The sequence below is a fragment of the Empidonax traillii genome, unplaced genomic scaffold (genome assembly GCF_003031625.1).
Source record: "Empidonax traillii isolate 1590-97213 ecotype Southwest subspecies unplaced genomic scaffold, ASM303162v1 scaffold246:size859669, whole genome shotgun sequence".
In the NCBI taxonomy this organism is placed as follows: domain Eukaryota; kingdom Metazoa; phylum Chordata; class Aves; order Passeriformes; family Tyrannidae; genus Empidonax; species Empidonax traillii.
The window spans coordinates 216,964-239,987 of NW_020955439.1; the positions used below are offsets into that span (position 1 = coordinate 216,964).

At 49.0% G+C, this 23,024-nt stretch overlaps 1 protein-coding gene across 1 annotated transcript in view; it reads left to right on the forward strand.

Annotated features, from left to right (window-relative positions):
• Positions 1-18,143: 18,143 nt before the first annotated feature.
• Positions 18,144-23,024, forward strand: part of SUSD3 (sushi domain containing 3) — a 28,587-nt gene continuing 23,706 nt past the window's right edge. The window contains exon 1 of the mRNA XM_027888821.1: positions 18,144-18,234. Coding sequence (XP_027744622.1) covers positions 18,156-18,234 — 79 coding nt within the window. The 5' untranslated portion in view covers positions 18,144-18,155. The remainder of the gene's footprint in view (positions 18,235-23,024) is intronic.

Consider the following 23,024-nt stretch of genomic DNA (forward strand, 5'->3'; position numbering starts at 1 on the left):
CTGTCACCAATTTCAAATAAAAGTGGGATGGGGATTTGGTTGCCCACAGGAGGATGAAATTCAGTGGCTGTCAGAGGCCTTGGAAGTGAGCTTTGGGGACCAAACTGAGCTGAAGTCCAGCTGAGCTTAAAAGACAAGCCACAGTGTACTTGTAGGGCTGAGAGAATTTCATCGTTGCATCAACAGAAACACCCAGCCTTGGTAGCAAACTGCTCTTCATCTTCTCAGAGGGAGACGTGGTTTTAAACTGGGAACAGCAATTGTAATGAAAATGTGTCTTGTGGCCCACGGGGTTTCCATCAGGAGGAGGTGGAGGGGTCACTCCAGTCGTGTGGTGCTCTCTCAGCAGGGAGCAGGGCACAGGGGCTGGATGTGGGGCAGGAGCAGGAGGTGACTTCCAGCAGCTGCAGCTGCCCCTCGGGATGCCCACTGCCCCAGGGGCATTTGGAGACCAAGGCTCAGCAGGTTGCCATCGCTCTTGGCTTGCAAAGAGCTCTGTAGTTAATTTTCTTCCTTTTCCGTGATTTTCCCCCCCCCCCAATTTCTGTTAGCCCAGAGACAACCTGACGCTGCAGTTTTATCGCAGTGGAGATCAATTTTGTGTCAAATCTGTGGCATGTTAGCACTTCTTCCCTGATTTCTGAAGTAAGCACCAGGCTTAGGATAATAATGAATTCCTATAAGTCCGTAATGGAGCCATCACTCAGGAACAGCACACTAATGCTTTGCTGTATTCCTCAGAGACTGCTCCCTGTTGCTGTTTTGAAGGGATAAAAAGCCAATCCAATATGCATCTCGTGCAAGGAGTGTCTAAAGCAGCCTCTGGTATCACATAGGCTCAATCCTCTTCTGAGTTACGCAGGTGGAAATCCCTGGGACTTGTTTGACCCGTGGGCTCGGCGTGTGTGCCAGCCTCATCCCACAAACCCTGCCCCAGCGCTGTGGTTTGGGACAGGCCTGGCCAGAGATGGGGCTGGTCCCATCAAGGGGTGTTTCTCTGAAATCAGGGCGACTTATTCGTTAGGAAGAAATCCTTCCCTGTGAGGGTGGGCAGGCCCTGGCACAGGTTGCCCAGAGAAGCTGTGGCTGCCCCTGGATCCCTGGAAGTGTCCAAGGCCAGGTTGGAGCAACCTGGGCTAGTGGAAGGTGTCCCTGCCCATGGCAGGGGGGTGGAACAAGATGGTTTTAAGGTCCCTTCCAACCCAAACCATGCTGTGATTTTATGAAGCTGCTCACGTGCCACCTTTGGCTCCCCAAAACAGAATAAAATCTGTAAAAAAGTAGAATGAAAAAAAAAAATAAATCTTCTTTCTGTATCCTAGCATTGGAACTAAAATTTGGTTAAGAATTTCTAAGGAAATTACGACAAATTTTCACCTGGAGGAGAAGCTTCAGCCAGACGTTACAGTTGGACAATTTTAGGTAAATAAAACCAGAAATAGCAGCATGTGTCAGGGACAGCAGTCTTTGCCTGTGAGAGCCAGAGCAGTGGCTCAGGTGGGAAATGCCGTGGCTTGGGTGGCCCTCCCAAACTGAGATGCTCTGAAGCTTTTTCCAGAAGTATGAACAAGACATGGTGACCCTCAGGGCCTTTCACTGACCCAGGCCAAGAGGGAATTTATTAGGAGTGAGGTGGAAGTGTCAGTGTGTGGAGGCAGTATGCCATAAATGTAGCTCTTTTTTTCCTTTCTGGACAATCTGTCCATTTATTGTTTGTAGAAACTCAGTCTGGATACAAAATTTTGAGTATATTTGTCCAAGAGACCAGAGAGATGATCTATTCCAAAAATATACAAATAATAGTGAAGAAATGACATTTCCTGTCAGCTGGTGTCAGGGTTGCTTATCAAGTGATGGACCATGGCTCTTGAGATGACAAGGTGACAGCTTTCCTGTATATTACCATTATAAAAGCTCTCTGCACCTGAATTTTTGTGGGAGACTGAGGTGATTTGAGGTTTTGCTTTAGGAATTACACTCTGTTTTAAAACATGCCTGTGTGACTGTGAAGAGCTGCAGCTGTGGAGAATTATCCTCCCCTTATTCGAGGCAACAGGGAAAATTATTTTCAGTTTTTGTGGCAAACATGCATAAAAACAGGCGTTAATGCTTCATGAGGCAGCACTCAAACCCAGAGAAATTGGAATCTGGGAGAGTAAACAACAAATAATGAGGTTTAGCAAGGTGCAGGTGATCTGTGTCACAGAGCTGCAGGATCTGTGGATATCCCAGTCGGGGTGTGTGATCCCAGCCCAGCTAGGGCAGGGCAGGGGCAACATTCCCAACAAAATCCCGAGCAAGGGATGATTCTTGTTTTAGCAGTAAAACTGTAACACCTGGCTGACCATTTGTGTATGATTTAAAACTGTCGAGCTCCAGCTCTTCAGCACCAACAGCATCGTTGCAGTGTCACTGGTGTGGAGTGGTTTAGCCAGGGAAACACGGAATCGTGGTTTGGCAGGTTTGTAAGGCTGGAAGGAAGTGCCATCACCACTGCTTATGCAGGCATGGAAAAGGCCAGACTTCCCTTAGCTGATTTCCTTTAGGGAAGCATTCCCTCCCTCCCGTGTCTCAGAGCTGACACCCCACATTTGCCAGGTTGTTACCTCCAACTTAACGACTGAACCCGATTTCTCTGTACCAGCTACCCATTTTCTCCCACCTTTATGCCCTTAGAAAACTCTAACCATGGTGCTTTTGTATTTTGTCATCAGTAAAAACATGAAATGGTTCTGAGCCCACTCCAGCGGGAATGCTCCTGGGAATAATGATGTGCCACTGATGGAACTGGGAATAGTGACAGTGCCACTAATGATCCCCCAGCTGAGCTGCCTTTGAGAGCTGTCAGTCTGCCAGTTTTTAATCCATGTTAATCCTCCTGAAAGTAGGATTGGGATTCAGGAGCAGGGCTTGCCCTAAGAGAGGGGTCACATGGGAATTCAGCGTGCTGTAACTCCTGAATGCTGACTGCGTTCCTTTCATGAAAGGACCATCTTCCTTTTCCAAGTGTCCCTGTGGCACACTCCAAGGAGATTCCTCCATAAAATATGCTCTTTCTGGGATGGCTGGGATAGACTGGGGCCAAGTGATGCTAAACCTGGAGGGGATGGAGGAAGCTGACCAGGAGAAGGGTGTTTGGATAAACTTTTGCTTTTGCCTTTGTTTCTGTTTAACTAGCAAAGCACTGTATTAACTCTACAGGGTTACTTTTCCAGGACAATCAAGCTCATAAAAAATTAACCAGAAGTGTGTTTACCCTTGTTTCGCAGATGGAGGGGTGCAAAGCTCAAATATTCTATGCCAGATTTGTGAAGGTATTTACATATGTAGCTCCCGTGTGATAAATGGTAGATATTTAAACAGGAATAAGGCATCCAAATGCCTTTGGAGGGCTAAGCCAAAATTGTCACCCTCAACTAGAGCAGGAAGGCTTTGGAATGATAAAAAGCCAAGCCTGCCTGTCCCCATGTTCAGAGCTGCTATCCCCATCCTTTCATCTGTGCTATGAGTGCTTCAGGGTCAGGCTGTTACAGGAATGAGACACCGACTCACAACAACAGCCCAAAGAACTTGAAACTAAAAAAAAAAAAAAAAAAAAAAAAAAAAAAAAAAAAAAAAAAAAAAAAAAAAAAAAAAGAGAAAAAATCTATAATCAACAAATCTTTCTGACATTCAGACATGAACCCTAGAACTGCATCCTGCAGTAAGTATTTGGACCGCACACCAACCCTTGAGTGCTTCTGTGGAACCCACTGGATGCAACTCAAACACTGTCCTGAAAGATCTCTGCCTTAGTGAAATATTTAATACATTTTATTGATGTTATCCACTGCCCACTCATTTGCCCACATTACCTGAAATGGTTGTTTTGTTGTGCACCAGGAGGAAAAAAATGCATGTGTATATACATATATATATTTATATATACATATTATGTGTCTGGTGCCCTGTGTCTTTGGGCCTACGTATTATATAGAATATATACAATACATATACAACGTGTGTATATTATGGTTATAGATATAGATATATAAATAAATGTAAATATATTGACAAACACATGGACCACCAGATAGAGCTGATGCACTTGAAGTGCTTTTGCAAGATTATCAAGTTCCTGAGCAGGGTGCTCTAATGCCTGATATAAATCAACCCCATGCCCAGCAGAAGCAGCCATCCAGGAAAAAAAAAAAAAAAAAGGAAGTTAAATTGTAATTGTCTGCTGGGAGAGAAGGGAACCTGAAAGGTTTCTTATCTGAGCTCCCTGATGTCCTCCAACCACAAGGAGGCAGGGGAATTGTAAAATGGGTTTAAAATGCATCAGGAGGTGGTTTTGCTCTTGTCTTAGTTCCAGGGTCCCAAGAGGACGTGTTCCATGATGCAAATATATCAGGGAAACATCCGTGGGTGTGATGGAGGGTCCCACTGTGTTACACTGCTGTGTGGGAAGGAGGCGCCTGTGTCTGGGAGGGTTTGTGTTCTACATAGACAAGACAGCAAATGAGAAGCCAAACGGGGACAAAAGGAGTCACATGAGTCTTTGTCTCTGCCACTTCCCTGATATTATCACGGTATTTGTACCAGCCATGGTGTGGCAGCAGGCCCAGGGCAGTGACTGTCCCCTGTGCTGGGCACTGGTGGGGGCACACCTCAAATCCTGGGGGCAGTTTTGGGGCCCTTCATGACAATAAGGACTTTGAGGGGCTGGAGAGTGTCCAGAGAAGGGAATGGAGCTGGGGAAGGGTCTGGAACACAAGTCTGATGAGGAGCAGCTGAGGGAGCTGGGAGGGCTCAGCCTGGAGAAAAGGAGGCTCAGGGGGGACCTTCTCACTCTCCAACTCCCTGATAGGAAAGAGGAGCCAAGGGGGTGTCGTGCTCTGCTCCCAGGGAAGAAGGGACAGGACAAGAGGAAACAGCCTCGAGCTGTGCCAGGGGAGCTTTAGGTTGGATATCAGGGAAAATTTCTTCGCTGAAAGGGTTGTGCACAACAGGCTGCCCAGGGCAGGGGTGGAATCAGCATCCCTGGAAGGGTTCTAGAAGTGTGTGGATGTGACACTAGAAAACATGGTTTAGTGGTGACCATGGTGGTGCTGGGTTGATGGTTGGTGATCTTAGAGATCTTTTCCAACATTAATGATTCCATGACTGATTTAAGGACTGGGCTCCTGGGTGCAACCTGTAGCTCTTTGACTGGTACCCTACCAAGTGATCCTGCTTTCTGTGGCTCTGAGGGTAACTTGCTGCTCTGGGTTAGAGAGGGGCTTCTGCCTGAGACAGAGGGGTCTTCTGCTACACCAGGTAAAAACCTGGGGTTTGAGGCAAGTAAACATGTAGATCACAAACAGCACACTACGTTATGTTAACACGGGATTTTTTTTTTTTTAAAGGAAATAATTTTTTTTTTTCATTTTTAAAAGAACCTCCCACCCAAATGAAACTCTGTTTGAGGTGCAGTGCAGGCTGACTGATCTCTTTGCTCCGGTTCTGCCTTTATCCCTCGTGTTTGGCTCAGGCTGCGCCCGTGTGTGTGCTCCGTTAGAGCAGATAAGATAAACCTCACCCCAGCACTCCTCTAACGTTCAATCTATTAATGGAAAAGTGAACTCTGTAATTCCTGTGATTACCATCTGGAAGCCAGGGATGGTGCCCAGTTTCCAGGCTCTGTCACAAGGACTTTGAAGCCTGTCTGCCGTGGAGGGGGGGACCCAGGGGGGCACCTGCCACCTGAGTGTCCCCGGTGTGAGGCCCTTGGGAAGGTGCCCTGAGTTCCAGGTCTGTATGGGGGATGCAGGAAAGCTGGAGCCATCCCTGAGGAGAACAGAGTGGGTGGATAGAGGAGAGGATGGCAGTGCTGTTTAAGATGATCTCAGTGCTGTTTAACTACAGCACTGAGAAGGAGCTGTCTGGTGTGTGAAAAGGGGGTGAGATTGCACTCCCCCTCTCCAGCCCCTCTGGGCAGAGCAGCTGTAGCTGGGGTTTGGTTCCTGCAGAGCCCTGTCCCCCAGCTGCTCCCCACTGCCTCAGGAGATGGTTCCTACAGTCCCCCCAAGGCAAACACAAGGCCAAATCCCATGGCTTGCTTCAGCTTTGCAATTTGCTCCTTCAGCTTCCTGTGCCGTGTGTTTTTTGTAATTTTCATCCTCGCCCTGCCTGCCAATCGTGTTTCACCTCAGCCATTTGGAAATGGACTCCTTAATCTTCCACACTGTTAAGAGAATGATGGGAACTTCTCTTCCCGCTTCACAGCAAGCAAGAGGGGAATGATCACTGCACTAAAACGTGGTGCTTGCTAAACTGGGACCAGATCAAACCCCTGCCAGCAAGCAGTTCTCCACTTGAGCTGATGGGACTGGGGAGACCAGGGTTTTCTCAGCTACTTTGTTCCTTTCTGACAAAGTTGCTGATATCTAAAATTATCTCTGCTAAAATGCTCAGATTATAAACCGCAGACCATGACTGCTATTCATAAGGTGACCCAGTATTCAAGAACGACCAGTGCTTCTCTGGGCATAAAGCGAGCCTGTATCTGCCAGTGGACTCTGCAGAGCTCCTGAAGAAAAGTGACATGAAATTTAAATAATTGGATCAGCTGCAATTCAGGTCTATCAGGGCTGCATTTTCAGGCAGAGCTGGGGTGCACGAGTGTGGAACCCCAGGGAAGGGTAGGACCTCTCACCCCAGCTGTGAGCGCTCTGGCTGTGGGATGTACTGGTTAAACGATGCTTGGGTTCAGTAGCTGTGGTACATGATATTTAAGATTCGGATTGGTTGCATTTCTCCTGGCTTCTGCATGTTCTTGCAGTTTTAGTTTTCTGTAGCACTTCACCCAGCTTTGGATGAAGGTCATTCAAGGGAGCAAGGCCGCTGGAGGATGAATGAGCTGGGGAGGGAATTAGAAGAGGCAGCCAAGGGAATGGGACTTACCCAGAGTGGACTTGATATCCAGCTTCTGGCACAAGGGAAGGAGAGCCAGGCTCTTTACTGAGATGCAAAGCAGAAGAATAACTGAGAGTGAATATAAGCAGAAGAATAGCTGAGAGTGAGGCAAAGGCCCGGAAATAAAGAAAAATGGTTTTTTCATTTAGAGGGTAATTAATCAGAAGAACAGGAGCCCACAGCACACCAAAGACATCACTGGCCTTGGAGGTCTTCAGCTCCTGTCTGGGTAATGCACTGAGGTCTGAAATCAGGTCTGCTCTGAAAGGAGGAGTTTGGAGATTTCTCAAGGCTCCTTACAAGTTCAAAGAATTGATGGATCTGCAATAGTTTCTGTTTAAGCTTGGCTCTGTTCAGCATCACTCAGGTTTCTCTAGGACTGGGGTCAGAGTTAGAGCAGAAAGGTCAGCAGAGTATTGCTGGACCTCCCAGGGCTTGAATTGTTAGGAATAGGATGGTTCTGATGGTAATGCTACATGTCTGCCAAAATAAGACAACATCTTAGGCCACGTTGTTTTAAAAATCTTGTGTGGGATATTGCCTGAGGGTCACAGATCAGAACCTTGCCTTTGTTTTACTAATAGGTGACTGAAATGGCAGGATGGAAATGCCACTACCCACTGCTCAAGCATATATATATATATATATGTCAGTCCAGTGAGTCACCTCAGCAGAATTTATGTGAAGCTCTCAATGGGAGTGAAGAAGCTGGCAAAGTTTGCCTGCAGCAGTTTGGACAGAAGACCTAATCCTGACCTTCCAGCTGTTTTGTGAGGAGGATTGGCTTATCCCTGCAGAGCCACACTGCCAGCACCAGGCAGTGTGACGTAAAGAAAGCAGCTATCATTTGGGATTTAATCTTTTAATGCCTATCATGTCCACGGGTGAGAGTCTCTTTCCCACAAACTCAGGGGAACAGACTCTTTTGAGAGTCATCTTAAAAGAACAAACCTACCAGAAAATAAGTTTCCCTTCCTGTTGATTTAAGTGAGGAATGAGAAGCAAAAGGTCCTGTGTGTAGCCAGAACTCACATCTCTCCTCCAGCACACTGTGTTGTGCACGTCATTCACATTACCACAGTGAAAGCTTGATTCTAAAATATCAGATCCAGAGGAGAGTCTGTGACCATGAGAGCTGGAGGTGACCACAGTCAACAGAGAAGCTTCCAGTTATGGTACCTAAATACTGCTGGAAAATCCTTAGGTACAGCAGGGAATGTTTCCTGTATGTGTGTGGAATACAGGGCTCAGGGATATTGCCCTGAGGGAATTCTCTGCAAAACCATAATAGTTATGTATGGTTTTGTGTATAGTGAGTGTATAGTTTTGTGTATAGTTAGTGTATAGTTTATTATTAGTGTATAGTTTTGTGTATAGTTAGTGTATGGAGTCTCCTGTAAATTCCATTTCTTTCAATTTTTCAAGTAAACACAGCAAACAAGTGCTGTGGAGCTGCGTTGGTGTGTGCAGAGGGCCTGCAGTGCTCATCCCTCCTGTCAGCAAGAACATTTATTCTAAAGATCCTGTTTTGTTCTTGCATCTTCCAGATGTGCTCTCCTGCCGCTCCCGGGCTCTGGAGAAACTCTGCCAGATACAAAAGGCTCCCACAGAACTTTACCCTCTGTTTTATTGTAGTGGATTAGTTAAAACTCAGAGAGCTCTTCTGGGGGAGGTACTCATTTCATGTTTGACTTGATTTTAAAAGAAAATAGGAAATAGTCTCTTAGCTTCTTGTTTCTTACAGCTGCAGAACAGCATCGTGCAGAACACTCGTGCCAGTCTAAGGGGGAATTTGCTTTTGTGCTGTTTAAAAACCCACCGGGCACACTCTGCACCCACACTTACACACTTTCAATCCAGATGTGAGGTTTGTTTGCCTGTGATGATGCTGTGTGAGCATGCTTTTGCATCCACGTGTGTGCATCTGTCTCCAGAGAAAATTAATACTCGTCCCTCTTATCATCGTTTGAGTATTTCAAGCACGTAGGAGCAAAGCTAATAAAAAGCTGAGATGACAAAACTAATCTGCCTGCCCAGATTTGGGGTGTAGATTGAGCCTCCCTGTCTAGAGAGAGTTTGCTGATAGACTCTTATAGCTTGTCTAGAGCAGGCTGAGGCTCTGGTGCAGCAAGCTCTGTTTCTGCCTGTAAGGAGAACGCTAAGGTTTGCAATTTGGAGACACTTTGCCGCACTAAATTTGAGGCCAAATATTGAATACAGAGGTTAAAACTACTGCCAAAACTCCTAGGCACAGCAGCACTGTCAGGGCCACAGGCAGGCTGGTGGCAGCCTGGTTCTGTCAAGATGCTTGCACAGTCAGTCTCCTCTCTCAGTGCTCACGTGTCCATGGGCGGTGGTGAAGATTTATCATCTTGGAGGTTCAGTGCTTCACCTGCCAATGAAACATCAATATTGCCAGAGCTTATTTACACTGATGGATGGCTTGTGTAATCATCTCAGACATTAGGATCCTCAGGTGGCTGCAGTGGGTAATGAATGCACATGTGCAGTGTAAGAAAATTGATATATTCTGGTGTTTTCTTGGGAATTCTGTCTGTCCCTTCTATACCTTGTTCTAACCGTGATCAGCTCTAAAGGCAGACCTCTCTGACCGATTTGCACTGGTCAGGGCCCTGTTTTTCTCAGCTGTGTGTGGGTGTTGTGCTGCCCAGTGTGGCCAGCTCTGATCTGCCAGTGTTGAGGAGCCAAGGGCTTTGTGGTGGTTCTGCACAAACCACGGTGGGTCAGGGCTGTGCAGGGGGAAGTACAAGGCTGAAGTTTCTCTCTGAGAGTTTCCTACAGATGGTAGAGGTCTTTCAGATAAAGCAGTGACAAAAAAAAAGAAGTACTTGCCCCAGAGACCAATGCACAATGGTTTCTTCCATCACTTTTTCAATACAAGGAGGAGAGAGGCTCTGGAAATCCTCTGTGGACCTTCTCATTTGGCAAAACGTTCCCTTCCCTGAATTTTTTGTCTCATCATATGTACCCTTTCTGTTTCTTTAAGTTACGTTTTACTTTCATTACTCTGCACATTACCATCTTCTCTTTTCCCAAATTGGAAGGCTAATTTAAAAGAATGAGGCATCATTATACTCCATTGGGTCTAGAATTCTGGTCAGCTAATTTCGGATTTGTAGGAAATTACGTTTTCAACTTTCCAAGTTCGGTGACAGCAACGAGTCAAATACTTCTCACAGTTCTTTTCAGATTATGTTTGTTGCCTTTCATGCAGTTCTTTTAAAGATAAGCTGGTTTAGGATACGGGGATCTCATCCTGTGATCATAACCCAGCCCAAGATGCAGGCACCGTGCCAGCCAGCAGTTCTTTCCCTTCCAGTTTCTGTGGGGCCAGCGAGGAGATCTCACGTGGGAGCACTAAGGACCACCTATTCTGCTGGCTGAGGAATGCATGGGGATTTTTCCTGTGTCCAGAAGCTAGAACAGAATTTCCCCTCCAGCTGTGTTGGTTGTGTGCTGGTCCATTGTGGTACTCGTGCTGATGGTGTTATGATGGGACACGACTCCTACACAGATCAAGCTCGTGGGGGAAATTTTCAGCGGAGCACGACCCGTGGTACCACACAACTGAGTAAACAGATGCAGGAATAAGAGAGGGGGGATTTGGAGTCTCAAAGCTTTTTGATCCCGGCATTAGCAATTTCACACAGTGTGTTTTGGATGTGAGTTCTCATTTTCTGCTTATTTTGGGATCGGGTTTCTGAATTCCAGCAAGCTTGATTATTTATAATTTTTGCTTGCTGGGTTCCTGATTGAGGGGAATCGTGATCTGTGGTTCACCTCTGTGAGCCCAGGTGATTAATTTTGCAGAGAAGCCCGAACCATATGCAGTGTTTCCACATGCTCTGTGGCTGGAATGGCTCGGTCTGTAGGTGACAAGCACTTGGTGACAAGAAGCTGTGGCTGTGATGGGAATTGCGCCGTCGCCTTTGCCGAGTGCAGGATCTCAGCACGTGAAACTTCAGCCTTGCCGTTGGTGTGTCTGCAGAATGAAAGAAAGATGGATGTGCTGCTTCAGCTGTGCGTGGCTCTTGGATGGGAAGTTTGTCATTTTGACTGGCTGGCCTGAAATGTGTCCAGTTCGTGTTGTTTCTGGGACATCCTCACCACTCAGCTGAGTGGCAAGAGCAGCGTTATTTCTTAACTGTTTTAGAGTCCTGAGAGATTGCCCAGCAGGAACTGGTCGTTCCTTCTGGCTACCTGGTTTTACAGGGTGGCCTGGCTGCCTTGGAGGGGAAAAAAAAAAAAGCAGCAAATGAGTTTTCATTTTATTATTTGATTTTCTTAGCTTACTTTTTCTGCATTTGTTTCTCACTTTTAATGTTCCTTACTTAGTGTATTTTTGTTCCCTCTTTTTCTCTCCTGTGTGCTGCTGTCCTTCCAGTGTTTAGGTTGGAAGCATCTGAGATCCTGTGGGTGTCTGGCTGTCAGGAAGAACAGAGAGTGGGTAAAGGTGAGTGTTCTGACACGGCTCTCCTTGGAACTCAAGAGCAATCTTCTGGAGGCTGTGGACAAGTTTTTACAGGGACCTTTTTTGCCTTTTTAAGCTCTAATATTCCATTCATGCCTGACATGTCACTTGCAGATGCAGATTGCTGTGGTATTAGCACATCCCCAGCTGATTTTGGGGTAGCTGGAACTGGTTTGTAGTGCTGCTAACATGGGAACAAGTGGAGTTTTCCCCTAATGAACAGGTTAGCTCTCCTGGCACTGCCTCCCCACATTTATCTGAGAGTGGAGCTGTTGGAAGGCTGGAACCAAAAGCCCAGCAATCCCCAGTAAACTCAAGTAAGCCGTGATATCGCTTGCAGAGTGAAATCTTTTCTGTAAACTGCACACCTGACTGAGCTGGCTCAGAAAGGCTGCTGTTCTTCTTGTCTGTTTTATTAGAGGAACTTATTTCTTGCTGGATTCAGAAGGACTTGAGAGCATCTCACTTAACAGCCCTTGTTAATAATGCAATATGCAGGTAATTCTGACACCACCACACATCAGGTTTTTGCTCCAGGCCAAATGTTTAGGCTATAGTTCTTCTGTGCACGCTGTTCCAGGGCAAGCTGTAATAAATGGTTATTACAGAAAAACTGCCTGCATAAAGCTGCTGCATAAAGTTCTGCTGTATTTTATACGGAGCAATAAACACAACGAAATAGATCCACTCAACTTCCTCGAGCCATCAGCAAATGTAGGGCTTGCACTTTCACAAGCTGCTGATGTCTTTCTTCATAACTCCTGTCAGGAATATAATTTTCTTCATCACTGTACCCATTAAAAATGAGCACCTGAGGTTTCACAGAGGCTCGAGGTACAAAGACTGAGGGGATGGAATGAAGTAAAAGGTACTAATTAGGGAGGGAAGTCAGCGGGGGTTGGAGTGCTGCCAGCTCACACAATATGTTTTGGATGACTGTGACTCCAGGGGTTAGTTTGTGGTGGGAAAATAAAATGAACATAAATATTCTAATAATTACTTTCCTTGTCTGTGAAATCAGATTGACAGGTCCTGTGGGGGGAAATGACTCCTTTAACGAGCCTTTCTGAAGGTGATGACTGCTGTGCTGGTTCTGACTGGTATAAATCTGAACTTGGGGGAGTACATTGTGTCTGTCCTGGATACTTTTTATTTTCAAGGCGGAAAACAGGACACAGAAGTTGCGCATTTATTTTCAGTCTAAACAAAATAAGTACATTCAGGAACACATTTCATGCCTTTGCTCGGAATCCATCTTAGTGGAACACATCATGCATGGGGGAGATGTGCAGGCTCCAACTCAACAGCAGTTGGAACCCAAGAAAAAAAAAAAAGGGGAAGGGGAAGGTCTATTAGTGGGACCAAGTCTCAGTCTGAGCAGTACCCCAGTATCTGAATGTCCCATATTTTGGGGTGTTCATATAAATGACACCTAATGTTAATCTAGCTCTGTTCCAAATCCTATGGGAATCCAAATAGCTTTCTTGTTTGAAATATTTCTCTTCCAGGGGATGGGTGTGAGGGAATCCCTGCAGTGGGATCAAGAGGCACTGAAAGGTAAAGATCACAGGTTGAGATAAGAACAATTTGCTGGAAATGGCAATGAGGTAAGAAAACAAGCTGTAACAGCAACAATATTAATAACAAAAGCGTAGAGAGAGGGTGATTAAAAATTACCCCTGTCCTGCTTAGGGCCAGGACATCAGCAAACCTGAGGCAGCTCTGCAGCATGCTCTCACACATTTGTAGAAGGGCCCAGGGCTGTCAAACCCATGGTGTGATACAGCTTGCATGTTTGTAATGTAGGGATTTGCATGGTTTTGCCATTCATTTTGTTTTCTTATTCCTATAATCAGCGCAAACAATTTACATGGGGAAACAGAATTATCATTATTTGCTTTCTATTACAGGGCTAAGAAATGAAGCTGGAGAAGAAAGTGTGACATATGCCAGATTACCACAGGCACCAAATCCCAAACCAAACATGAATTTGCAAACCCATGTCTGCTTAACTGGAACTGAGCTGATTAGCCCCGAACAATGCTGGAGGAGATAGCTCGAGTGAGTGTTCACAGCAACGTTTCATCTTGGATCGAAGACACAAATGGTTGTTCTCAGAATGTTTGTTTTTCCAAGCTACTGGCAAAACGGTATGTGTATTGATGCCACTTGGCCTGTCACTCTGTATTTATTCTTTCCTTCTACAGAGGGAACAAAAAAACGTTCCCTCTTCAAATTAGCTTAACGTTTTCGGGCTCCGATGGCGTAAATGGTGTAAATGTAGCTGTGCTTTTCTAAACTGTGGCACCTAATAGTAGTACAAGAAAGTAGTTCCTGAGCTGTGGCCCCAAGCTGAGCCCACCAGCTGCCCAACACCTCCTAGACAAAAGGAAAACACGCTGGGGGTTTGCAGCAGGCAGCGGGTCACTCGTTATCAGCCACGAGCACCACAGAGCTCTGGCACCACTGATACCCCAAGGGGTAGCCAAAATGGAGCTGGGCACAGGCAGACAGTGTGTCCTCGGCAGGAATGACTCTCCAGGTCCCTGTGTGCCGTGTTCCTCGCCCTAGGACCAGGTTGGCTTGCCCTGCACCGAGGAGTTCCCAGCACCACTCCTCCCTGCTGAGAGAAGCAATCCTTTATTCCCACCTCTCTCACAGAATCACAGCATGGTTTGGGTTGGAAGTGACCTTAAAGGCTATCCTGTTCCAATCCCTGCCATGGGCAGGGATACCTTCCACTACCACAGGTTGCTCCAAGCCCCGTCCAACCTGGCCTTGGACACTTCCAGGGGCAGCCACAGCTTCTCTGGGCAACCTGTGCCAGGGCCTCCCCACCCTCACAGGGAAGGATTTCTTCCTGCTATCCAATCTAAATCTACCCTCCTTCAGCTTAAGGCCATTCCTCCTTGTCTGTCCTTGTAGGCTCTTGTCCAAAGTCCCCCTCCAGCTCTCTTGGAGCCCCTTTATGCTCTGGAAGAGGCTCTAAGGTCCCCTGGAAGCTTCCTCTTCTCCAGGCTGAACAAGCCCAGCTCTCTTAGCCTGTTTTATTTGTGCAAGGTCCTTTTCTGTTATGCCATAGCTGCTCAAGGTCATTCGAGAAGAGATTGTGTTGAAATCCCTTACATGAAAACCCATGTAGAAAATATCAACTAGATTTCCCCTACCTTCTGGCCTGCTGACTCCTCTAAACATCTCCAAAAGATTTTTGAGATATAATTTACTTCCCTTCATAAAACCTGTGTTGACTTTTCCATGATATATTAAATGTGTTAATGTGTTCACTGATCTTATTTGCTAAGACATTTTCTGTCATCCTGGCTGGTACAGGCTGATTTCAGGCTTACCAGCGTGAGGTTTTCAGTGTCTAATCTGAAAGGAATGCTTCAAAAAACCTGGAGTCTCATTTCTTCTATTTCAGACCTTGTGTATTCAAGTAGATTCAGCACCAGAGGTTATGTACCACTGTTCATAATTAATTTGGTTGTTTCATCTCAAGTCTCTTTTGCACTCTTGCTGAATGCCTCCTGCTCTAGTCCTCTGTCTGCGTGTTCCACAGCATCCTCTACCACCACAGGGACCATCCTGTGCATCCCCTGCCCAGAGACTCTGGCTTAAATTACCATTTCTGCCACGACCTTGCCTTCTTTAAACGTTTCTTTCAGACCCTGACCAAGTACCCTGCCAGTTCTCTGATAAGCAGGCTTCCTGCCTGGGGGTCATCCAGAGGCAAATTTATGATCCGTTTTGTAAATAGTTCTTCCACTTTTTTGCCTTCTTGTCTCTTTCACATTTCATCTGCCAGATCTTCTACTTTCTAGATCTTTCTGCTTTACTAGATGATCTTTAGGGACCCTTCCAACCCAAGCCATTCTATGATTCTTTCCTCATCTGGGCACATCTTCAGATTTTCAGAAGGATAGCTACTTGCTCTTACAACCTTTTCTCTCTGCTCTTGATTTTCCAGCTTTTTCTTTCTAACCCTTCTCAAGTCCTTGCTGACCGGCTCTGACAACCCAACAGATCATTGCCCAGTCACTTCTAAGGGTCAGGGTTTTTTTTAGGGAATTGCTGAGCTTTTAGCTATCCCACCTGTGCACGTGTGAGCTGATTAAACAGAAGCTGAGGCTGAGAGCTACTATTCTCCTTTTCAAGAGGCACAGAATAAGCAGCAGGGTCTGCCCGAGGTTCTGAGCAGAGCAGGCAAACCGGAGCATCAGTGCCTGGGGCTGGTGCTCAGCTGGAGCCAGGCAGCTCCTGTGGCTCAGGGATGAAGGGGGTAGCAGCAGGCCTGGCTGGGAGAAGAGAAAGATCAGCTTGGTGCTGCTGGAGGGCTGGAAAGCTGGGCTGGGAGTCGGGGAGCGTGTCCCTGCCTGCAGCCAGGGAAGCCCTGCAGTCACCCAGGCAGCTCCACTGGGGGCTGTTGCTTCAGCAGTTCTTGTGCCCTTGGCATGCCTGGAGCCAGCCCTAATAACTGGGATTAAGGAAGGGCAGTGCCTTAGGGCAGCTTAGTGAAATCCAGGAGTTAAACAATCCCTAAGCAAAGGCAGCCAGTGTCTGGTTGGGGCTGCAGGGGCTTCTTCTGATGCTGAAGGTGAAACCAGGGGCCTTAAAGATTACGAGCAGCTCCATGCTGCAGCCCAGTGAAACGTTTTTAAGATGCTCTCCCTGTTCTCTTCCCTCCCCTCTCACTTTTTTTTCTTTGTGTTTTGTTTCCACTATACCAGCGAGATACTTCTTACTAAATTCAAAGTGTATTTGCATGGGAGGGGTGGCTTTAAAGGCAAAATCATGTCACTGCCATTGATGATGGCAGAGGACAGCATCTGCCTTGGACAAAACCCCATTTTATGACGGCTGGGTTACAAGTAGGGGTTGTAGGCTTTGAGACAATGGAACTGGCCACCTTCACTAAAATCATCAGCAGGACTTCCACTGATGGCAAGCACTGAATCCCCACAGCTTCCCCATGAAAGCACTCAGCTACAGCCAGGGAGGTGAGTGACCTCCTGGAGGGTCACAGACAGAGCCAGGACTGCCTGTGGTGCTCCAGGACAGAGAAAACTTCTGCTGCTGGTTTACACTTTCCATTAGAAAGCAAAACTGAATGCTGCCATGAGGTGAGGGGGATCCAGATGCTGCTGGTGAACTTGCTTCTGTGAGCGCCTGCAAGGGAAGATTTGACTTGTAACTCAGTTGTGTTCAACTTGAATTGTACAACAGCAGCTGCAGGGGTAGTGGCTTACAGAAAAAAAAATTACTTCTCTGTCTTTGGTATTCCTCTGGCTTCACAGACATGAAGGACTTGACTGTGGGAGCTTTGTTGGCTTTAATTAGATTGATGAGTGTGTGGCATTACTGGAAATACAAACCTAGGTTGTTGCATTTTCAAAAATGCTGGGGTTTTGCTATAATGTGACCAAGCTTTACTTCTAAAATGTGCTTTAGTTGTAGAGATGGAGATAGCAGTCCTTTATGTCTACAGTATTTCCGTGGGCTCCCTGCCAGGTGAGCTCCCAGGGAAGAGTGCTGTGGCCAGGAGCACAGTGAGCTGTGTCACCATTACCCCACGGGCATGATCCCTCTCCATTTGGTGTTGCCTGAGATTTTGCTGTCTGTTTGGGTTTGGTGCGTCTTGGAATTCCATCTCTCCAATCTGCTCCCGCGAACTATTTTTTCCTTCTAATTCCACGTGAAAAAAATTAATGAGAGGGTAAAACCAGCGGAGAGTGTGTTAACAGCAGCAGTGCTGGGTGTGGGCCCCAGACCATATGCTCAGCACCAACACAGAGCTCCTTCAGCAGAGCAGGTTGTTCCTCCTCTTGCTTTTCCTGAACACATGGGCCAGACCACTGAAGGCCTTTCCTGGATCCACTGTCAGTGTCAGCAAATCAAGGATCTCACTGCACACTGCTGAGACCCAGCCTCACTGCAGCAACGCTGCCAGGGCAGCAAGTGACAGGGGGTGACACGGCCAGGATGTGGCAAGCACAAAATGCCACATGCAGTGCATGCAAAGCGCTCAGGTTTCACAGAGCAGCCCGTGCTGCCCAGCTCTGGGTAGGAAAATGATGGATCTGGTGATTTCGCTGCAGATCCCGGTGAAAACAAACACAACTTTGCAGACCGCGAGCTGGATGCACGCGAGAGATCCAGCGCCGGGAATGGAACAGCAGGGAGAGAGCAGCACACAGCGTGTTTGCGAGAAGGATGAGGTCCATGAAAGCAGACCGGGGGACCTGAGGCTCCGCGGGCTGCGAGCACCAAGCCCGGGGACTGAAGGGGGGCAGGACAGGAGGGCAGACAGGACAGGCAGCAGGGAGGGTGGGCAGGGGGGCAGGCAGGGCAGGCAGCAGGCAGGGCAGGCAGCAGGCAGGGCAGGCAGCAGCCCGTGCCCGGTGCCGCAGGCGGTGCCGCATCCCCGCCAGGCCGCTCGGGGAGAGCGGCGCGGGCCGGGCCGAGCCCCGGGGCTGTCACAGCCGGCGCTGCCCGGTGCTCCGGCCCCTCCTCCCCGGCCCTGCCCTCCTCCCCGCCCCGCGGGGGCCGCGGGGAGGGCGCCTGGCGGGGCTGACGGGGCCGCGGCTCCCTCGGGACGGGCCCCCCCCGCTGCCCCGGCCCGGCCCCGGCGGAGGGCGGGCGGAGGCGGTGCGGGTGCACCTGCCGGGCTGGGCTGGGCTGGGCTGGGCTGGGCTGGGCCGGGCTCGGCTCTGCTGGGCTCGGCGGGGCCATGCCGGCAGCCACAGCGCCCGCGCTGGACTCGCCGCGGACCCCCGCGCTGGGGCGGGACGGCCCCCGCGGACACGCAGGTACGACCGAGCGCGGTCCCGCAGCGCTCCCCGCACAAGTTCCCTCCCGCGCCGCAACCGAGGGGAAGGGGGGATGCCGGCCGGGGTTAGCGCCGGAGCCTGGGCAGGGTGCGGGATACCCACGGCGCAGGGATGCGGGGCGGCCGGAGCAGGATGCGGTGCCCCCGGACAGAGGTGCGTGTACCCGGGAAGGGGTGCGGGAGAGCACGGGGGGGGCTGCGGTACCCCCCGCTCAGACCAGGATCCCCTCCCGTCCCACTCTCTGCCGGCTCCGGGCCGGTCCCCGCAGCCGCGGAGCGCCGAGGGGGGGGGTCTCGCCCGCCCCTGGGAGCTCTCGGGGGCGCAGCGGCTCGGGTGGGTGTCCCGGGGGCGCAGCGGCTCGGGTGGGTGTCCCGGAGCCGCCCCGGGAGCGGGGGGGTACCAGCGGATCCCGGAGACCCCGGGACGGCTTTGCCAGGGCTGCGCTCGGGGGCTGAGCGGGCCGGCCATCCCCGGGGACGGGGTCGGAGCGGGGCTGCGCAGCATCCCGAGCCCGGGGGGGTCAAAATTGCTTCAGAGAGGGAGCGCTGGGGTTCAGCGATGGGAGTCTGGGGTTCGGTCGCTAGGGTGGCCGCGGGCACTGGGTCTGGGTGCCTGGGTACGGAGGGAAATGTCCCAGGGATGGGAGCTGCTGGTCCTCGGAGACATCGTCCCCGGGCACATGTCACTTGGCTGGGTAGGAAATGAAGATATCCGCATTTTAATGGGATATGATAATGCTCTCAGGGGTGGAATGAGGAACCGATCGAAGCGGTTTGCTTCCTTTTCTTTCTCTTCCCTTGAGTTTTGGTAATCAATTCGATTGCACAGACCATAACATCCTTTCAGAGCCTCTTTGACTAGAGTGGGTCCAATAATTTGGGGATAATGGGAGATGACAGAGAGTCTGGCCCTAAACTGATGGGACATGCCCACTGCACGGGCCGTGGCCTTGGTGGATGTCTGTGCCCGGAGTGAGCAGAGCCGTGATCTGCACCCGCTGGCCCGGGCAGTGGGAGCTGCTCGGTCCCAGCCACAGCCGGCTCTGGAGCTCGGGAGCCGGGTGGGATGGAGGAATGATGGAGCTTGGTGCAGCTCCGGGGAGCTCCTGGTCGCTGGGGTTTCTTCCTCCATCGTGCAGATCACAGGGCTTTTCGCTGACTTCAGTGCAAGCAGGGCTGGTGGCACTCCTGAAATCCAGGGTCCTCCTTCTCGTGAGCAGCCTGTCCCCTCATATCCCTGCGCTTGAATCTGCTCGTGAGGTTCTAACAAACAGACTTTATGGCCTGATTTTGTTGTGCCCATAGAAGCGAGCAAACATTTGGGCTACCGGTGTAGCGATGCTTTAAATTGCATCCTCTGAATGTGCTTAACTGTGCATTTAATTTGAATTTAATAGAGCAGTTCATTTGAAAATGTGAAACAAGTTCTAGGAAACCTACTTAGAGAATTAACTCAAACCCAAGAGTAGACCCTGTTGCTCTAGTTTGATAATGTTGCAAATGATTGACTTTCTTTCTTTTTTTTTTTTTAAAGCATGTATATTTGGCTGCTTTTATTTGTTGTGTCAAAGTCTTGTGGGGATGGGTTTGCCCACACTAAGATGATTTTGGAAACGGCATGTGCTGTGTTACACTCGGCCTTCTTTACGGGTTAATCTGTAGCAAAGCTGCCACAAGTGTGGGATCCAAAAAAAAAAAAATTTGGCGTTCAGATAAGAAATCCACCCTCAGTTAATCCCTCAGGTATCTACAGACTCTTGTTCAGGATGCTTCATTTAAATGCGGCCGTGTTGTTCATGCATCAGTGTTTGCTGCCGACTGTATTTATACAGTGTCTTTCGCTGCATCGTGTAATTATTGGTGATCCTTTTTCATGCTGAGTGTCCCTTTCCACTATTACAGGCCGTGAGCAATAGGGTGATAATAAAGACTTGCACTGATAAACTCCTTCACACGTTCCTTTTGAGAGGATGAAAAAAAAAAAAAATGGCAAGATTTCCATTTGAATTAACGTGTGAATGAGATAGAGATTAAAGGAAGTTCCTTGGCACACCCTTGATGCACTTAGAGGGCCTTTCAGCTTCCTGAGACACAGCTGTGAGATTCAAACACCCTCTGACGGGAGCAGGGAGAACGATCCCACCCAGTGTTTAGGGAGGGTTATGGGGGCGCTTCCCGGAGGAGCTGTGGGGAGGGAGCCTGGCTTACCCTGGGGTAAGTGTCTGGAAGCTGAGAAGGAGCGTTCTGCGGTTCAGCCTCTCACGTTTTGAAGCGATACAGGCGCTGTTTTGTGTTCCTGCCGTGCCGTGGTGGTTTTGCTGTCACAGCAGCGTCCCGGCGTTATTGCCTTGCTGCAGTGGTGTCCTGTGGACACTCATCGACCAGAGCTGGCCAGGCTCGTTAAAATTCTCCGGAAAAGCCTCTGGCATTCTCAACTGCTTGTGCCAGTGGTGCCCTGGGCATTCTCCTGCCCTGTGGGAATCGCTGCCTTGCCATTGGGATACTGGCGCCTCTGCAGCTGCTCAAATTATACTGGGGGCTTTTTGGGTGAAATAGGAAGAAGGAGTAACAAAGGTGTATCATTATTTTTTGTCTCCGTGTTGCTGAAGCTGGAGGCTCTGGCCCTCTGGTTTTCCTGGGTGGTATCTTGGTTTTTGGTGGGATTCCTCCCTCATTCTTAAATGCCATCCTGTAGTTCTTTCAGACCAGGCAGTGCATACTTCTGCAAACACAGAGAGGCATCTACAAACACAACCACAAAGGGAAAAGAGATGCAGGACACGGCAGAAACACTCATTTTGACAGGTTATAAATGAATAGATCTCTCTGCTGAGCTCCTGTCTGTAGTTGTAGTTCTTTCTCGCCCTTCTGCTTCCCAAACCAGGGAGGGGGAGAGGTTTCACGAGGTGGGACATGCTCCAGGACGTTGTGAATGCTCCCTCCAGGCCAAGTTGTGGAAGGAATTACCCAGCAGACACCACTGAAGGGAAGAGGCAGGGTCTCTGGCTTAGGACAGACACGAACCGCAGTTTGCTGGAGGGTGGAAGAGGGATCATCACCACGTGTTGGCTAAGATGTCCCCTGGGTGGCTGTTGGTGGCTGTGGTGGGGTGCAGGTATCAGGATGGGTGCATCTGTGGTGTGACTTGAGGTGTCTGTTCTTTTCATGTAACAACTTTATTTTTCTGAGTTTCCTCGCCAGCGCAGAAACTGCAATCGTGTCACTAAGAACTCCTCCAGGAAGGCAAAAGCAAAATTGTTCTACAAAGCCAGGAGCACTGCCGCTCTGCAGAAAGGCTGCACGGGGGGTTTCTCACCTTGTCCCTCCCACCCTGACGTTCCACTCGGTTTTTAGCCTCGGCAAGAAAATGTTGATCCCGATTTTCCATTTCCACGGGGCAGAATGTGACGCAACTTGGAATGTGCGGGCTTGTAATTTCCTCAGGGTTGTTCCTCCTTTCTTGTTCTCCCACGAGATCACAGGCAAACCTTGTGTTAAGTAAAGCAAAAGAAGTGACAGTTGCACAATGACTGCTAATTGGTTTTATCTCCTGTACGTGCAAGATGTTAATCTGGGTGGTTAGACATTTGCACCAGGCGTTGATACTGAGGGTAGGAAGGGGAAGGATTTTTGTGCTTGTCATTAAGGCTCCAGAACAGTACAAAACAGAGAAGGAAAAGAGTTATTGGGTTTTCTGAGTCCTCCACAGTGCAAGATTGTTCCCTGTGGCGCTCTCCAATGCTTCATCTTAGCTACTCTGAAATTACCTGGGCTAGAGAGACAGACTATGATTAGGCTTCTGAATTTCAGCTAGGGAATGAGGTGAGCCGAATGCTTTAGACCCCAAACACTGATATTTAAAGAAATCACAAGTCAGTTCTTAAAACACAGAAACGGAACACCCCAATGCCAGCGGTTAACTTTCCCCAGAAAGTTAGCTGTGACCACAGATGTGGTCCATTCTCAAGGGCCAAACTGCTGCTGGTTTTGCTGTTCCCACCAGGGCAGAGCCAGGAGATCCTTGGACCTTTGCCATGAGAAAGCGAAGCCTCTCCACGCACCTCTGCAACTGCACAGCAAAGGGATTTGTAACTGTGCTGGAATTAGCACGATTTAGCTTATTAATCACGATTGCCACTGGCTTTTTTATGTGCACTGCAGAGTCTTGCCTTCAGTACTGTGGTGGGGACAAGGCAACGTGTAGGACAATTGCTAGTTTTCACTTAGGCATTTTATTGACGCGCTGTCTTTGAAATGCAGCCGTAGATGAGCCAGCGTGTTATTCTGGGGAACAGTTTTGACTAGCTCAGTGGATCAGGACTGGCAGAGAGATGATTTTGCAGTCTGCATGGAAGTCTGTCTCTCTCGCATTTCGGTTGTCAGATGTCAGAGGGAAATGCAGAAGTTGCAGAATGAGCAACCGCTCCCCAAAATAAATCAATTCCTGGATCTGCTGAGGGTCTCGGGGATGGGGTTGGGCCGGTGCCTGGGTTATGTAGAAGCCTTTGCCAGCAGAGCAGAGCCCCCCGTGGCTCAGCAGCATCTTTAGGGGGTCTGTAGCTGCTCAGGGAGGCAGTGCTGGCAGCTGCCTCAGCCCCGGCTGGAGCAGCAGCTGCCGGGAAGGGGACGGGTTAACTGCTCGCCTTTCCTCCAGCAGACCTGGGAGCCACCGCTCCATTATCGTTTCTGGGACGAAATAAAGCCAGATGCAATGCTGCTCGTGTGTACCAGACTCCTAAGCAGGGGAGCTTTGATTTGGAATGGTTTTGA